The sequence below is a fragment of the Anguilla rostrata genome, chromosome 3 (assembly GCF_018555375.3).
Source record: "Anguilla rostrata isolate EN2019 chromosome 3, ASM1855537v3, whole genome shotgun sequence".
Lineage (NCBI taxonomy): Eukaryota > Metazoa > Chordata > Actinopteri > Anguilliformes > Anguillidae > Anguilla > Anguilla rostrata.
The window spans coordinates 27728734-27742896 of NC_057935.1; the positions used below are offsets into that span (position 1 = coordinate 27728734).

Consider the following 14163-nt stretch of genomic DNA (forward strand, 5'->3'; position numbering starts at 1 on the left):
AGGTTTAGCAGCAGGCACTTCTGTGAGATAGCAAACCCCTGGCCATCCCGTTTTTGCACATGAATAGTAGTTTGCATCTAATATCTCTGTAGTATTGTTTGTGTAGTCTCCTGTGGATAGCAGCCACTGACACATCCATGTCTGCCTCCTGTTTCTGATATGGCGGACAGGTGTAAACTCTGTTAAAATTAATTATTATTAAACAAAAATTCATAAATCTGCCTCTAACCCTCATCACTTTTTCTCTATTTTCTCTTCTCTCCTCAGCACTCCTCCTCCCCCACCTCAGTCCTCCCTCACTGCAGATGACTTCGCGGTTTTCTTCAATGAGAAGATTGCAGACATCCGCAGCTCCTTCACGTCCACCGCCATCCTTCCCCTCCCCTTGTTTCTCCACTTTCTCTCCCCTCACTGACTCCACTGATGTTTCCCAGCTCCTACTCTCCCACCGCCCTACCACCTGTGCTCTTGACCCTATCCCTTCCTCTCTCCTCCAGACTATCACACCTGACATCCTCCCGTTTGTCACCTCCCTTGTGAACTCCTCCTTGTCTTCTGGATGTTTCCCCTCTTCCTTCAAGCTGGCCCACATAACCCCACTGCTGAAGAAGCCCACTCTGGATCCCTCCGTCATCCAGAACTACTGTGCTGTTTCTCTTCTCCCTTTTTTATCCAAAACAATTGAACGAGCTGCTTCTAACCAACTCTCCTCTTTTCTCTTGCAGAACAACCTCCTAGACTCCCACCAGCCCGGCTTCAGACCTGGCTACTCGACAGAGACCGCACTCCTCTCGGTCAGTGAGTCGCTTCACGCCGCACAAGCAGCCTCCCATTCATCCATCCTGATCCTCCTAGACCTTTCTGCTGCCTTCGACACAGTCGACCACCCCATCCTCCTGCCCTCCCTGGCAGCTATGGGGATCTGTGGCACAGCACTAAACTGGATCGAGTCCTACCTCTCCTGTCGCTCCTTCCAAGTCGCCTGGGCCGGTGCAGTATCGGCACCTCGCCCCCTTGCCACAGGAGTTCCCCAGGGCTCAGTCCTTGGTCCCCTCCTGTTCTCCCTGTACACCCAATCTCTTGGTCCTGTAATCTCTGCCCATGGTCTGTCTTATCATTGTTATGCCGATGACACCCAACTCTTTCTCTCCTTCCCCCCCTCTGACACACAGGTCTCCGCTCGCATCTCTGCTTGCCTGAGGGACTTCCAGAGCTGAATGGATAACCACCATCTTAAGCTGAACCCAGGTAAGACAGAGATGATCTTCATCCCTGCTCCATCCTCTAACCTCCTTGACTTTTCTATTTCCCTAGGGGACACCGTGGTGTCATCATCACCCACTGCCAAAAACCTCGGAGTGGTGATGGACAACAGACTGTCCCTCTCCCAGAACATCGCGGCGGTGAGTCGAACGTGCAGGTTCTTCCTGTACAACATCCGGAGAATCCGTCCCTTCCTCACCACCTACGCAACCCAGCTCCTGGTTCAAGCGATGGTCCTGTCCCGCCTGGACTACTGCAACTCGCTGCTGGCTGGTCTGCCAGCATCCGCCATCAGACCCCTGCAGCTCATCCAGAATGCTGCAGCTCGTCTGGTCTACAACCTCCCCAGACATTCCCATGTCACCCCCCTGCTCACTGACCTCCACTGGCTGCCTGTTATGGCTCGCATCAAATTTAAGACTTTGGTGCTTGCATACCAGGCAGCTAAGGGGTCAGCACCAGGATACATCCAGAGGATCATCAGACCCTACACACCAGCCAGACCTCTCCGTTCTGCCACCTCTGGACGCTTGGCACCTCCCCCTCTTCGTGTCTGTACTTCCCGTTCGCGTCTGCTGCCTGTCCTGGCCCCTCACTGGTGGAATGACCTTCCCGTGCCGGTCAGAACAGCAGAGAATCTGACTACCTTCAAACGCAGACTAAAGACTCATCTCTTCAGGCTGCACCTCTCCCCACCCCTCCCTAGCCTCTAGTTTAGCTCTACTCTATTTACCTCAATGTACCTAGTTAGGCTAATGCAATCTCGTTAGTTTTGTATTTGGCAGGATTGTTTTGTTTGATTCTGATTAGGCAAATGTGATTTCAGTGCCAGTTTTGTACTTAGCAGGATTGTTTTGTTTATTTGCTCAACAGGTTACCCTACAGGGTTGGAGTCCTGATCTATGTGGTCACTTCTGGCACTACGATCTTTACTTCACTCTAGTGTGTTTTTCTGCTTTGAACTGATGCACTTGTTGTACGTCGCTCCGGATAAGAGCATCTGCTAAATGCCTGTAATGTAATGTAATGTGTTTGGGGGATTTTCTTCATTATGGTTAGAATTCTTTAATTGTCAACTGTTAAGGTCTTCTTTGGCCTACCTGGGCCTTTGTAATTACTGAGCTCATCATTACCCTCTTTCATCTTAATGATGTTCGAAACAGTTGATTTTGGTAAGCCTTAGGTTTGGACTATGTGTCTGTTTGTTTCTTATTTCTCAGCCTCATAGTGGCTTCCTTGACTGTCATTGGCACAGCTCTGGTCAAACTCCAATAAGACTCCAATGGCAATGAAAAGCCTAGAATGAAGAGTAGATAATGAACGTTTTCTTATGTATCAGCACTAGGGAAGCAATTGAACGCACCTGACTAACCCAAGACACCTGTGAAGCCGTTTGTCCCAAACATTATGGTGCTCTGATATTTGAAGTGTGTGTGTGTATGTGTGTGTGTGTGGGGGGGGGGGGGGTGAAACAAAAATGTATCAATCAGATGTGAATCATTTGATTAAAATCTCAAATTGTGGAGTGCAGAACCAAATCAATATACATATATAGTGTTGTATATTTGATATTTTGTTGCTAACACCAACGTATCTTTTCGTTTGATTGTTTGTTCTTTAAAGAAGAACTTAGTTATTTTACTATATTCTATAATGTGAACATGCAGTTCTGAATGTAAACTATTGTAATGGTGTGCATATGCATTTAGAATGGTAAAATTGTATCATACATAAGTACTAACGTCTGTATCCATGACACATTCAACTGGTCTAATAACTTCCATCCCATGACTTTGTCACTTTGTAAGGATTGTCCCACCTGTTGTTCTACCCATGTTTATATTATTTCCAGGGTTTTACCACCTCCTTTGTCTTTTATCTACACTATGCTGTTGGAAAGTTTTTTGTACACAGCCTTTTTTCTTTTTTCTTTACATAACTCATTGTTTATTTTTTATGCAAATGAATTTAGTTAGTGACATATCTCCCCTGCATTGACGTTACGTTGCTTTGCTGTAATTCAGAAGAAGTTACAAATAAAGGTAAACAATGGTCATACGGTAACATTTCATGGTTTTATTTCATTAAACACGAAAATTATAATTAATTTTGATTGTAGAATAAAATAATACATCACATTCAACGACAATACAGAATACAAGACAGATAACACAGAAGCCAGGGGGGTGAAACAGCTCCTATTTTAGAAGTCATGTTTGACCTGCTGCCCTTGAACAGTTCATGCTACCAATTATCCACCATTCCGTAGGGTACCAGGTAGCACTGGCACAGTGCAGATTCGATACCACACGATAGGACCCATCTGGACCAGTGCCTTAAAAATATAAGCCACCTAGCAACCCCTGTGAACTTTAAATATTTTTCTACTGCTAATCAGTTTCACTCCAGTCCTTCTGAAAATTGAATGACAAATCTAAATGTATTATTTTCAATTTATTTTGTGAACAATATTATGCTTCCATTTTCTGAAATCAGTTGGAAAAATAAGACAAAAAATATATATATACATACAGAATTCTCAAGGCTAAGGACAAGGACAAAACACAATGTGGGCTGAATCTAGGCAAAAGTATATTGTTCTCACTCCTTTGAGAGACAAGCTTGTGTGTCCATCAGCAAACCTACTGCTGTTGTTTTCCATCCTTGTTAAATAGCACTATTAACAAGTGAAAGATGCCTATCACTGAAACTCAAGGCAAAATACCTCACCTCTTATTCTCAATACGCCTGTGTAAATACATTAAAATTATGAGGCAAAATTTTCAAGAGGGTATCTATGAACACACACAAGCACAGTACACAAATACAGGCAATACATTAATATATAAGGAGATTCTGGGTTGGAGCCAGCCGGATCCTCCCTGCATGGAGTTTGTACGTTCTCCCCGTGTTCGCATGGGTTTCTTTTAGGCACTCCTGTTTCCTCCCACAGCGAAAGACATGCATGCCGGGTTATGTATACTCCTGCCATTGTCTTTGACCAAGGCATTTGCTTCACAACTGGAGTTGCTCCCTGGGTGCTGCCCATTGCCCCTAAGTAACTAGGATGGGTTAAAGGCTAATTACCCCACAGGTTACATGCAGAGGACAAATTATCCCACAGGGTTCAAGAAAAGTATATGTCTCTTATCCAAAACACACAAATCTTGAAAAAAGAATGTGAGAAAAATAATAACGATGGATTGCATTCATATAGCACCCTTGACAAATTTAAAAAGCATGATAGCAGCAGTCTGCAGCCCTGGATCTGTCATACGTTGTGCTGCTTTTCATTACTTCTCAGCTTTTAATTAATCAATTACGGCAGCTAAATGACACAGCTAATCTAGGCTACCTTAACTGGTTTATTGGGTCTAAAACTGGTCTGTTTAAGTATTGTGATTTCTGAGCTTACCAGAGCTCTTTCTTCTTAATGATGTTCCAAACAGTTGGTTTTGGTTAGCATAAGGTTTGGCCTATGTCTCTGGCATATGTCTATGTCATACTGCAAAGGCAATCAAAAGGCTAGAATCCAAACTATATACCGAAAGCTCTCTTATACCTGCACCAAGGAAGCAACTGAACACACCTGACTAATCAGAAACATCTGTGAAGCCATTGGTCCAAAACATTATGATGCCCTGAAATGGGGTGACTATTTATAAAAAGTGCTGTAATTCCTACATGATGAAACCAAAATGTTTAAAAAAAAACTCTACAATAAATGTTGCACTTCAACCATTTGCAGACTGTTTGATTTCAAATCTAAAACTGTGGAGTACAGAGCCAAATCAATAAAAAATGTCTTTGTCCCAAAGATTATAGCATAGATTCAATAACCATTAATTTTTAAGTTTTTCATTATTTCTCTTCCATACATGTGCTAGTTTATATATTTTCTAGCGGAGATATCAGGGGAACCAAAACGAATTATGACAACCAAAATCAAACTGTAAATGACAATGACTGGATGATCAATAAAACAATTTGTTTTCAAATTATGACATATTTTCATTTTTCTAAATTATTGATGGAAAATGGAAATAAGCTTGAGAAAGTGATCCAATAATATATAAACTGAGAGACTGAAGAGCACTTTAATGAACCCTGTAGTGGTTGGATCTACAATGAGGTGTCAGTCATAAACTTGTTTAAACCAATCTAAATTGTTTCCACTGCAAAACACAATGATTCAAATTAACACATTACTGACAGCTATCTCTGCCTATTTAGATTATCATGAAGCATAATTTTCCCTGAACAGCCAGTCTGCCATTTGATGACTGTAGAAAGGGAACAAGGAAAACAAATGAAATGCAGACTGAGAATCAGAATGAGCAGAGGTAAACACAGCAATTTCCAGCAACAAAGGCTTGAAGTGAATATAATTAACCAAGAGATATTAATGGACAGATCTTAGTGCAGCAGCACAATTCTTAATTCAGATATTCTCGCCTCTTGACATGAGGCTTTTCCTTCTTTGTACTGTAATAACACTATATCATATTATCACTACACTTGAGCTTGCCTGTCCATTGATCCATAAAACGGTTACAAATACCGGTTACAAATACTGCTTTATTCTTTGAGTGTGATTGCTAAGAGAGGGGCTCACAAGTCAGTGTTTACACATGGGAGTTAATGTTAACTATAACAGTGTAGCCACATTCAAAGCTACGTGAGGTCTCCCAGTTATCCTAGAGAAAACCGGTAAATTTTTTGGAAGATCTCACCTGGCTCCTTCCATGGGCTTTAACATATATTGGTAGTGTCAGAATTGCTTTACTATCTATGTATATTATGTGAATGGACACTTGGTAACCATTTATATATAATATATATATATAGTACAGTGATTCCAGGAAGGGATTTGGGGTGCTGTCCGCCAGAGGGCATAAATGATTCATTGCATCAATGGTTCATTGCAATTTCTTAATTGTGGGCTCTATAAGAGGCCTAGCTTCCAGGCCAAAAAGTGAGTGATTTCAGGGCATTTTGGAGCTAGGCTATGCACGGTATGGTGGGTTGGTGCCAGGATATTTGGTTTTTGGTCATCCCTTTTCCTTTTAATCTATCTGGTTGTCAGTTTAGCCTTTTCTTGATTTATTTCTGTTGTGTTAGAGTTTTTTTTTTTTTTACCAATAAAAGGTGGTAAGCCAAACGTTTCAGTTGTTTCTCCTGTCTGTTCACCACGTGAGCACTGGCCAGCCCCAGCCCTGCCTCACAACAGGTAATAGACAAAGGCTGTAAGTCTAACACGGTCACTCAATATATAATGTAAAGATGTAAATACCCTCTAATTAGAGCCGACAGTATACTTTAACCTCATTTGTTTCACTTCAAATCTAATGTGCTGGAGTACAGAGCCAAAACAACAAAAATTACTGACCAAAGAAAGAGAGAGAGCGTGATAAAGTAGCAGCCTGGATATGAGGCCTGTACTCAGCAGCCTAACTCTACACCTGCCATTCTCTACACACATTCCTCCTGACATATTTGGTTGCCTTTAACGAGGCTGAAGCTAGCTAACGAGTGATTGGTGGACAGCCTCTTCAGTGATGTCATGCGGATGGTGCTCTGCCCCTGGTTTTTGGAATGCTGATTTGGAGGCTGCCGGCAGCAGCAGAGCTGCTTGTTGAACTGTTTCTGAAAGCTCTTACTCAGTAGATAAAGGGCAAAGGGGTTAACACAGGAGTTGGTGAAGGCCAGGATTCGGGCACACACACTGCCGATGAAGTGGAGCAGGGAGGTGTCCACCTGGGAGTAGTGGTAGGACCGATACAGGTAGATTATGTGGCTTGGCAGCCAGCATGCTGCAAACAGCCCCACGAACACCAGCACCATCTTTGCCAGCCTCTTCCGTGACTTGATCTAGATGTTGCAGGAAAGATAATGGGGAAGAGTCAGCCCTCATTCATGGACAACAGCTGTCTAGTTTTCATTTCTAGTTTATAATGCGCCTTGGCATAGATTCTACAAGTCTCTAGAACTCTACTGGAGGGATGAAACACCATTCTTCAGCCACCATTCTACCCTCAGACATTGCCATCTATATATACAGACGAGTAACAAATGAAAGGAAAAACCAACGTAAGGTGTCTTAGTAAGTTGTTGGTCCACCACGAGCCACCAGAACAACTTCGGTGTGCCTTGGCATAGGTTCTACAAGGAACTCTACTGGAGGGATGGAACATCATTCGAAAAGACATTCCCTCATTTTGTGTTTTATGTTGGTGATGGAGAGCGCTGTCTTACATGTTAGTCCAAAATCTCCCATAACTGTTCAATTGGGTTGAGATCTGGTGACTGAAGGCCATAGCTTACTGAACCCGTGTTTAGCAGTTGTCTACGACCATGAAATGCACTTTTTTTGTACGTCACTTTGGATAAAAGCGTCTGCCAAATGAATGTAATGTAATGTAATAGCTTATGATTGATATCATTTTCTTACTCATCAACCCATTCAGTGACCTCTCGTGCCCTGTCGATGGGGGATTGGTCATCCTGGATGAGACTACTCCCATCAGGATAGAAATGTTTCATCATAGGATAAAGGGGATCATGCCACACATGCACTCCCCAACACTTGTTGAGAATATGGTGACTCATCTGACCATATCATTTTTTTTACAGTTTTACAGACCAGTACCTATGGTTTTTGCACCACTGAAGTCTCAAATGTGCATTTGTCTTTGTAATGAAGGGTTTATGCACTGCAACCCTACTATAATATCCCTCTCTATGTAGTTGTCAACGAACTTTTCTTGCATTGGCATTCTCAGTCACCTGAGTTGCTCTTCTGTTTTCCCTTACATATTGCACTGATCAACAAGCATTACGGTTATTGAATGTGTGCTTTTGACCACAATTTCCAACCCTATTTACTGATGTGTTTCCCATAGGACAAATATAAAGATTAGATGTGTATCTGTCAAAGGGGTTAATTTGTGGATTAGTTGTGACAAGGAATTAAGAATGTGTAGTTCACTTTACAAATTTAAAAAGAAGTTTAAAAATAATGTAGTAAACAGATATAAAACGTTATGATCATGATGAACGGGTTATGGTCATTATTGTGTATGAAACGTTTGGAACTTTTGTTTTGTTTCTGTTCTGTTTTGTTTTTGTATAGCCTAAACCTAGGAGTGAAAGGGTTGCCTATTAGAATATGTTATGTAAAAACGGTAGGTATAATAAGCTAAAGCTTCAGCCTACACCTTTTCGGTCAATATTTTTTGTTTTCCTTTTAATTTAATGCCTTATTGTTATTTATTTCTATGTGCATTCTTTTTGGAAAATTGTTAATAAGGACCAAAATAAATAATTACTACTACTACTACTACTACTACCATAGATCTCAATGCAGATGCCACATTAGTCAATGTTCCTCTTGAAACACTAGCCAGCTGAGCAGTCTTTGTGACTGAAGCTTCTGCCATCCATGCCCCAATAATGAATTCTCTTTCAAAGTCACTTAGATCTTGTCCTCTTGCCATCTTGAGCCAAAATTGAGGTCAACTGTGCCTGCTCAGCATTTTCATACATGCCGCAGAGCATGATAGGATGTTAATTGCTTAATTGTATTATGCAGTACACCTGTATGGAAGCATCTGCATTCATTATGTTTCACTACTCAGGTTTTTCCTTAAATTTTGCACTCGTCTACATCACCTATAAGTGATTTAAAAAAACTGTTTTTGAGCTTTTTCTTAATAAAAGATATTTTTTTATTGATTGGGCTCCTAACAAAATGAAATAAATCATTTGTAAACGAGCCATAGTAATTTCTGTATTATATTGTATTATTTCCATCCTGTTAGTAATCATGCCTACCTCTGTACCTGACCTGTTTAGAATGTCCCTGTACGCACATGATGTGTCTCTTCTATGATATCAATTATATCTACTGATTCATGAATATTCTATAACAGTGGCTCTCAACCTCGGTCCTGGGGGCCCACTGTGTATGCTGGTTTTCGTTCCAACCACAATTGCAATCCCGGAATTGTGCCAAGCTATTATTTTTCCTTAATTAGGTGCTTCTCATGCCAGAGGGATTATTTGCCCACTTAGACCACCTTGTGTCAGAAATAGCTATGCATGCCATGAAGAATAAAAGTCCCATATTCACATTGTGCTATATTGTAGACGATTACATAAAGAGGTTAAAAAAACTTTTTAACTAATCAAAATAAAGACTGAGGCAAATCAACAGGTTCCTAATTGGGGGAAGTGTGGACACCTGGCCACTAAATCTAATCATTTGATCGATAACGAAGAATTCTAAAACAAAGAAAATGATAACAAGTCAAACTTGTATTGTGCTAATTAGTTTAAGGGATATATTATGCACTTAAAGCACTTAAACAAATGTGTTCAGCAACCTAATTAGGAGCCTATTAATTCCCCTCGTTAATTTAATATGTTAAAAAATGTTACCTCTTTTTAAGTGATTGTTTGCAATCACTTAAAAAGCAACACAATAACACCATGGGATTTTATTCTTCATGCCATGCATAGCAATTTCTGACATAATGTGGCATAAGAGGGTAAATAATTCCTCTTAACATGAAAAACACCTAATTAAGAAAAATGAACAGCTGGTTAAAATTCTGAGATTGCAACTGTGGTTGGAGCGAAAACCAGCATACACAGTGGGCCCCCAGGACCGAGGTTGAGAACCACTGTTCTATGAGCTATCCGATATTGATGAGGATCAATACAGTTATATGAGTGGTTACACTGGCCACTGTCAATCAGGAGTTTTACTTGCATATTTGTATTTTGCGTTCATCATATTTATTAAATATTTTCATCAATAATAGCTTTTCTGAAAAAGATATGGCTAGCAATATTCATTCATAACAAATTTGTTCTCAAAAATGAATGACCAAAATCCATTTAGATTATGTGAATCATTACAATAATTACAATAATAAGACTGTGGACAAGATGGATGTTGAGGACAGATGGATTTAACTGAAAGAAGTAATCCCCAAACCCTTTCCACATTAAGATGTCTCCACACTGCCCATCTATAATCAAAAAAACACCAATGCCACTGCCAAGAAACTGTACTTCCACAAGTACCTAGTAATGAAATATCACAACAGAATGAAATCCCTTACCAATATCATCAAAGTCTTCGGATTTAGCAAAGGGAAACGCACCTGTGTCCTGACATGCATGTTTCCTTCCACAGGCATGTTGCAGGCACTGCTTATCAGACTCCTGGCGATGAAAAAGTAATAGATGGATATGATGAAGAGGGGCACGATGTAGAATACGAGGAAAGATACCATGGAATGAATCTTGGGATGCAGATCCCCGGCATGTGGATAGGGGGCACATGTCACAAACGTTTCATTGGTTTGAGGAATACTGAATGTATGAAGGTCAGAAAATATGGCCTCTGGGATGGCTAGAATCATAGAAAATATCCATATCAATGCAGCTCTCAGGAATGTTCTCGCTGTGGCATTGGACATCTGTATATCCATTGGTTTCACAATAGCTTTGTACCTAAGAATAACAGAAAGAAGAAAATACATACATACACAGAAGGCCACAAACATTATTTAAGTCAAATCAGAGGAATCAGTATGGTCATGTAATTTCTGACCCCTTTGCATACCCCAATGTCCTTCAGTTACTTCCAGTAATATTCTGTCTGTCAAATAAAAGCTTGGCACAGTGTTTGCTTTCTTGTGACAAATCAGTTGTCATTTTGACACCGTAACGGTCTACAGTGCACACTAAATTGCATTGTGATTGACAAGGTCAATGTACTGGAGTCTGTGAGTACAAAAATGGATCAGTACATTTGTAACAATGGATCTTGTTTTAGTCTTGCATTGAATTGGAGTTGAGGCTTTTAAGGATCTGGTTTCAATGAATACTCAAGGTATTTTTCATTCTTTATTGTCTTGTAATATTTGTGAAGAAAATACATGGAAAGGTATACAGTTAAATTAGATTCTGACATTTCTCTGGAGTGAAGAATAGGCTTACATACAATATTTTAAATGAGGCAAGTACATATTTTAAATATACATTAGCCCTTATATGACAGCTGGTTGATGTGCAGTTTCATTTCATGGAATTTAAGGAAGCCAATTTATATTCTTTTTTTTTAAACATGTCATGATGTTTTTTCATCCATTTTTCCTTAAATGACAGCAAACATATACATGTGACCTAACCCACTCAATATAGACTTGTGTTTCATAAAAAGGCTAATGTTGTCATGTTGAATGAGTTTCCTACTTTACTTGTGGGTATTTTATTTATTTTTTTTATTTTTTATTTTTATTTTATTTATTTAATAGCCTTTATTTATACAGGGTAGGTTGACAGAGCTGAATTGAGGCGTGCTCTTTTACAGCAACGCCCTGTAAATTGGATATGACATCATATCACTGAGTCTAATTTAAAAAGGGGAAAAGCCAAGGGAATTTAATATTCCCTTTGTTATTTTGACAAGTCATGATGTTTTTTAATCATCATTTTCCTTAAATGCAGTAGATACATAAATAAACTATTCACTGAACCACAGGCTCAATATTTAGACTTTTCATATTAAAATGCATTGTTTTTCATGTTAATGGGGTTTATTTCTACTTTATTTCAGGGTAGGTAATATAGAGCAGAGCCATAATTGCCAGTAGGCTACCTATGTTCATGTTAGTCCTGTGCTTACTGTCCTAATATTGAAGGAGTAGTTGCTATGGCTACCATTATATAGTTATCAGCAGAATCTTTTTGTCAATAGAAATTATTATTTATTAATTTATTTATTTAGGCAATTAAGAATTATTTCAATCAAGAGAAGTTCTGAAAAAAATATTCTTATCGTATTACTCCACTAAAAAGATCCACTGGATGAATCTAACACACAGTACAGTCATTTCAGGTTTGTGAACGCGCAATTCAGTCATCCACCGCGTGCCAAAAGAACGGAACAATTCGACAAGCTTCGGGGGATATATTTCTAAAATAAATAAACAAATAAAATAATAAAAACTGTTTTGAGCAAGGTAAGTAAAAATTTTCCGATATAACGCATCGTTTTTATTTACAGTAAATCAAAAAAAAAAAAAACATGATATCCCCATGCCGCCTCTGAGTTGATATATGTTTGAAATGTGCTTCCTTCCGTAACATTAGTATATGTAGAAAATATGCACATTATAAGGCGTTATAACGTACGTTGTATGTGCGTTTTCAGTTATTCCGCCTCCAATTTTACTGACTAGGTAGTTTCAATGTAACATCGGAATGCTTGTCCTTTGTATAAATTGTATGAACGTAACAGAAATGACTGCTGACATGTCAAAGCTGTTTGAAGTAAAATGTCATAATGCAAGGCTAAATATTTTCTGAGTAAATGAGCAAAATCCAAAAACTGGTACATTTATAGCGACTCTACCCTGTATATGATATTATTCATGTAGTGCACAGGTACTGAAAAAATAATCAATTACTTGAATCCAACATCTGGTGCACGCATAATCTCTCAATGCACCAGATGAGATAACATAACGTGCATCGTGCTCCTTTTTAGCCTATGTGTACGGCTACTTCAGTGCGTACGTATCTGTGCAAAATACTAAGGTAGTTTCTGTATTGCTGAAATTCTTTGTTGTTGGTACCTGCAAGGCGCGTTGCTCCACATTCGGACCTTACCTATCTGCGGATAGCGCCGTCAGGGTGAACACAGATACTCCGACCGAAGTGAGCTGGATGAACGGAATGAGTTTGCAGCCTACTCTCCCGAAAAGCCACTTGTCCACCAGATACCTACTGGCATCCACTGGCGCGCAGGTAACTAACAAGAGCAAGTCTCCAAGTGCCAGGCTTGACATGAACAGGTTGGGAACAGTTCTCATTGATGTTACTGTACAAAATGTCTTGATGAGCGTGATGTTTCCGACAAGTCCAACAAGAATAAGGAATCCATAAACAACGGTAATGATAATTCCCGGATACCAGATGGGATGTTCCGAAACAACTGGAGTGTGGTTACCTCGGGATACATCTGAAGATAATACATTTGCCAGTACTGGGTTCAGAACAAACGTTTCTTCAAGAGACATTTTGCGACCTGCTAGAATAGATTGTTCTCTGAGACTAAATTCGTCCAAAATCGCTTGGTTCAATTTAAGAAAGCTTACAACGTAAATGTAAGTATATCGACATGAATGTCCTGTTTTGCTTTTCTGTTGTACGTTGGCTTTTCTGTTTTAATCTTTATTCAAATTATATTTTCTGATTTGCCTATATTAGTTTCCAATCTGCGTTGCAATTTTATTTTCTGATTTCCTCATATTAGTTACTCATCTGCATTCCAATTTATGAGTTTAACATCAAACATCAGAGCAATTATTCTTAACTTGCAGAACAGCCTCCATTCGTATTTCCTAAGATTTTTTTTAATTGCCGGAGCTCATAGCCAACTCATCCCAAGGAGTCAGTAAAGCAGCTCAAACACAAGTAAAGCAACTGCCTGTATCGGGCACTACTGGTGACAGCCAACTCGTGCGTCATTTGTCTCGCTGTCAGACTCAAATAGGAATGGGTGATGATGGAACTGACCGCTATATTCGTAAAAATGTTTAACCTTTTAATATCCACGCAATGGCAGAGGATTCTCTGCAATTAATGTTGATCATAGCAATAATGTAATGTGGAATTCAAATTAATACGCAAATTGACAATTAGGTCTGCATTTCGTTGTCATATCATTTGAGCCAACCATGATATAATTCAAATGAAAATACAGACGTGGCGCCCTCTTTGAGTTTATATGTTAAGGTAATGTGCCACTTTGTCTGACAATTTCAAATTTTAAATGTAAAGTCCTTTTCATATTCAAAAAAATGTTCCCGCCCTGTATGACAC

At 39.6% G+C, this 14163-nt stretch overlaps 2 protein-coding genes across 2 annotated transcripts; one reads left to right on the forward strand and one right to left on the reverse strand.

Moving 5' to 3' along the window:
- The first annotated feature begins 762 nt into the window (after positions 1–762).
- LOC135250604 (uncharacterized) lies at positions 763–1991 on the forward strand. The gene is made up of 2 exons (XM_064327100.1): positions 763–1248; positions 1315–1991. Exons 1-2 carry the CDS (start codon positions 1218–1220, stop codon positions 1974–1976), a joined length of 693 nt encoding a protein of 230 aa, XP_064183170.1. The 5' UTR covers positions 763–1217; the 3' UTR covers positions 1977–1991.
- A 2779-nt stretch (positions 1992–4770) lies between these two features.
- grpr (gastrin-releasing peptide receptor) lies at positions 4771–13802 on the reverse strand. Its single transcript, XM_064327101.1, has 3 exons — positions 12949–13802; positions 10434–10785; positions 4771–7134 (listed from the first exon to the last, which is right to left on the reverse strand). The coding sequence occupies exons 1-3, from the start codon at positions 13356–13358 to the stop codon at positions 6736–6738; spliced, it is 1161 nt and encodes a 386-aa protein (XP_064183171.1). The 5' UTR covers positions 13359–13802; the 3' UTR covers positions 4771–6735.
- Between the last annotated feature and the right edge of the window lie 361 nt (positions 13803–14163).

What these genes read in the sequence shown, in the direction of transcription:
- LOC135250604 (XM_064327100.1), top strand. Translation starts at nt 1,218, where the DNA reads ATGGATAACCACCATCTTAAGCTGAACCCAG. An exon ending in CCATCTTAAGCTGAACCCAG is followed by an intron (nt 1,249 to 1,314) that starts GTAAGACAGAGA and finishes CTATTTCCCTAG; the next exon opens with GGGACACCGTGGTGTCATCA.
- grpr (XM_064327101.1), bottom strand. Translation starts at nt 13,358, where the DNA reads ATGTCTCTTGAAGAAACGTTTGTTCTGAACCCAGTACTGGCAAATGTA. An exon ending in ACGGCGCTATCCGCAGATAG is followed by an intron (nt 10,786 to 12,948) that starts GTAAGGTCCGAA and finishes TGTTATTCTTAG; the next exon opens with GTACAAAGCTATTGTGAAAC. An exon ending in ACATGCATGTCAGGACACAG is followed by an intron (nt 7,135 to 10,433) that starts GTGCGTTTCCCT and finishes TGCAACATCTAG; the next exon opens with ATCAAGTCACGGAAGAGGCT.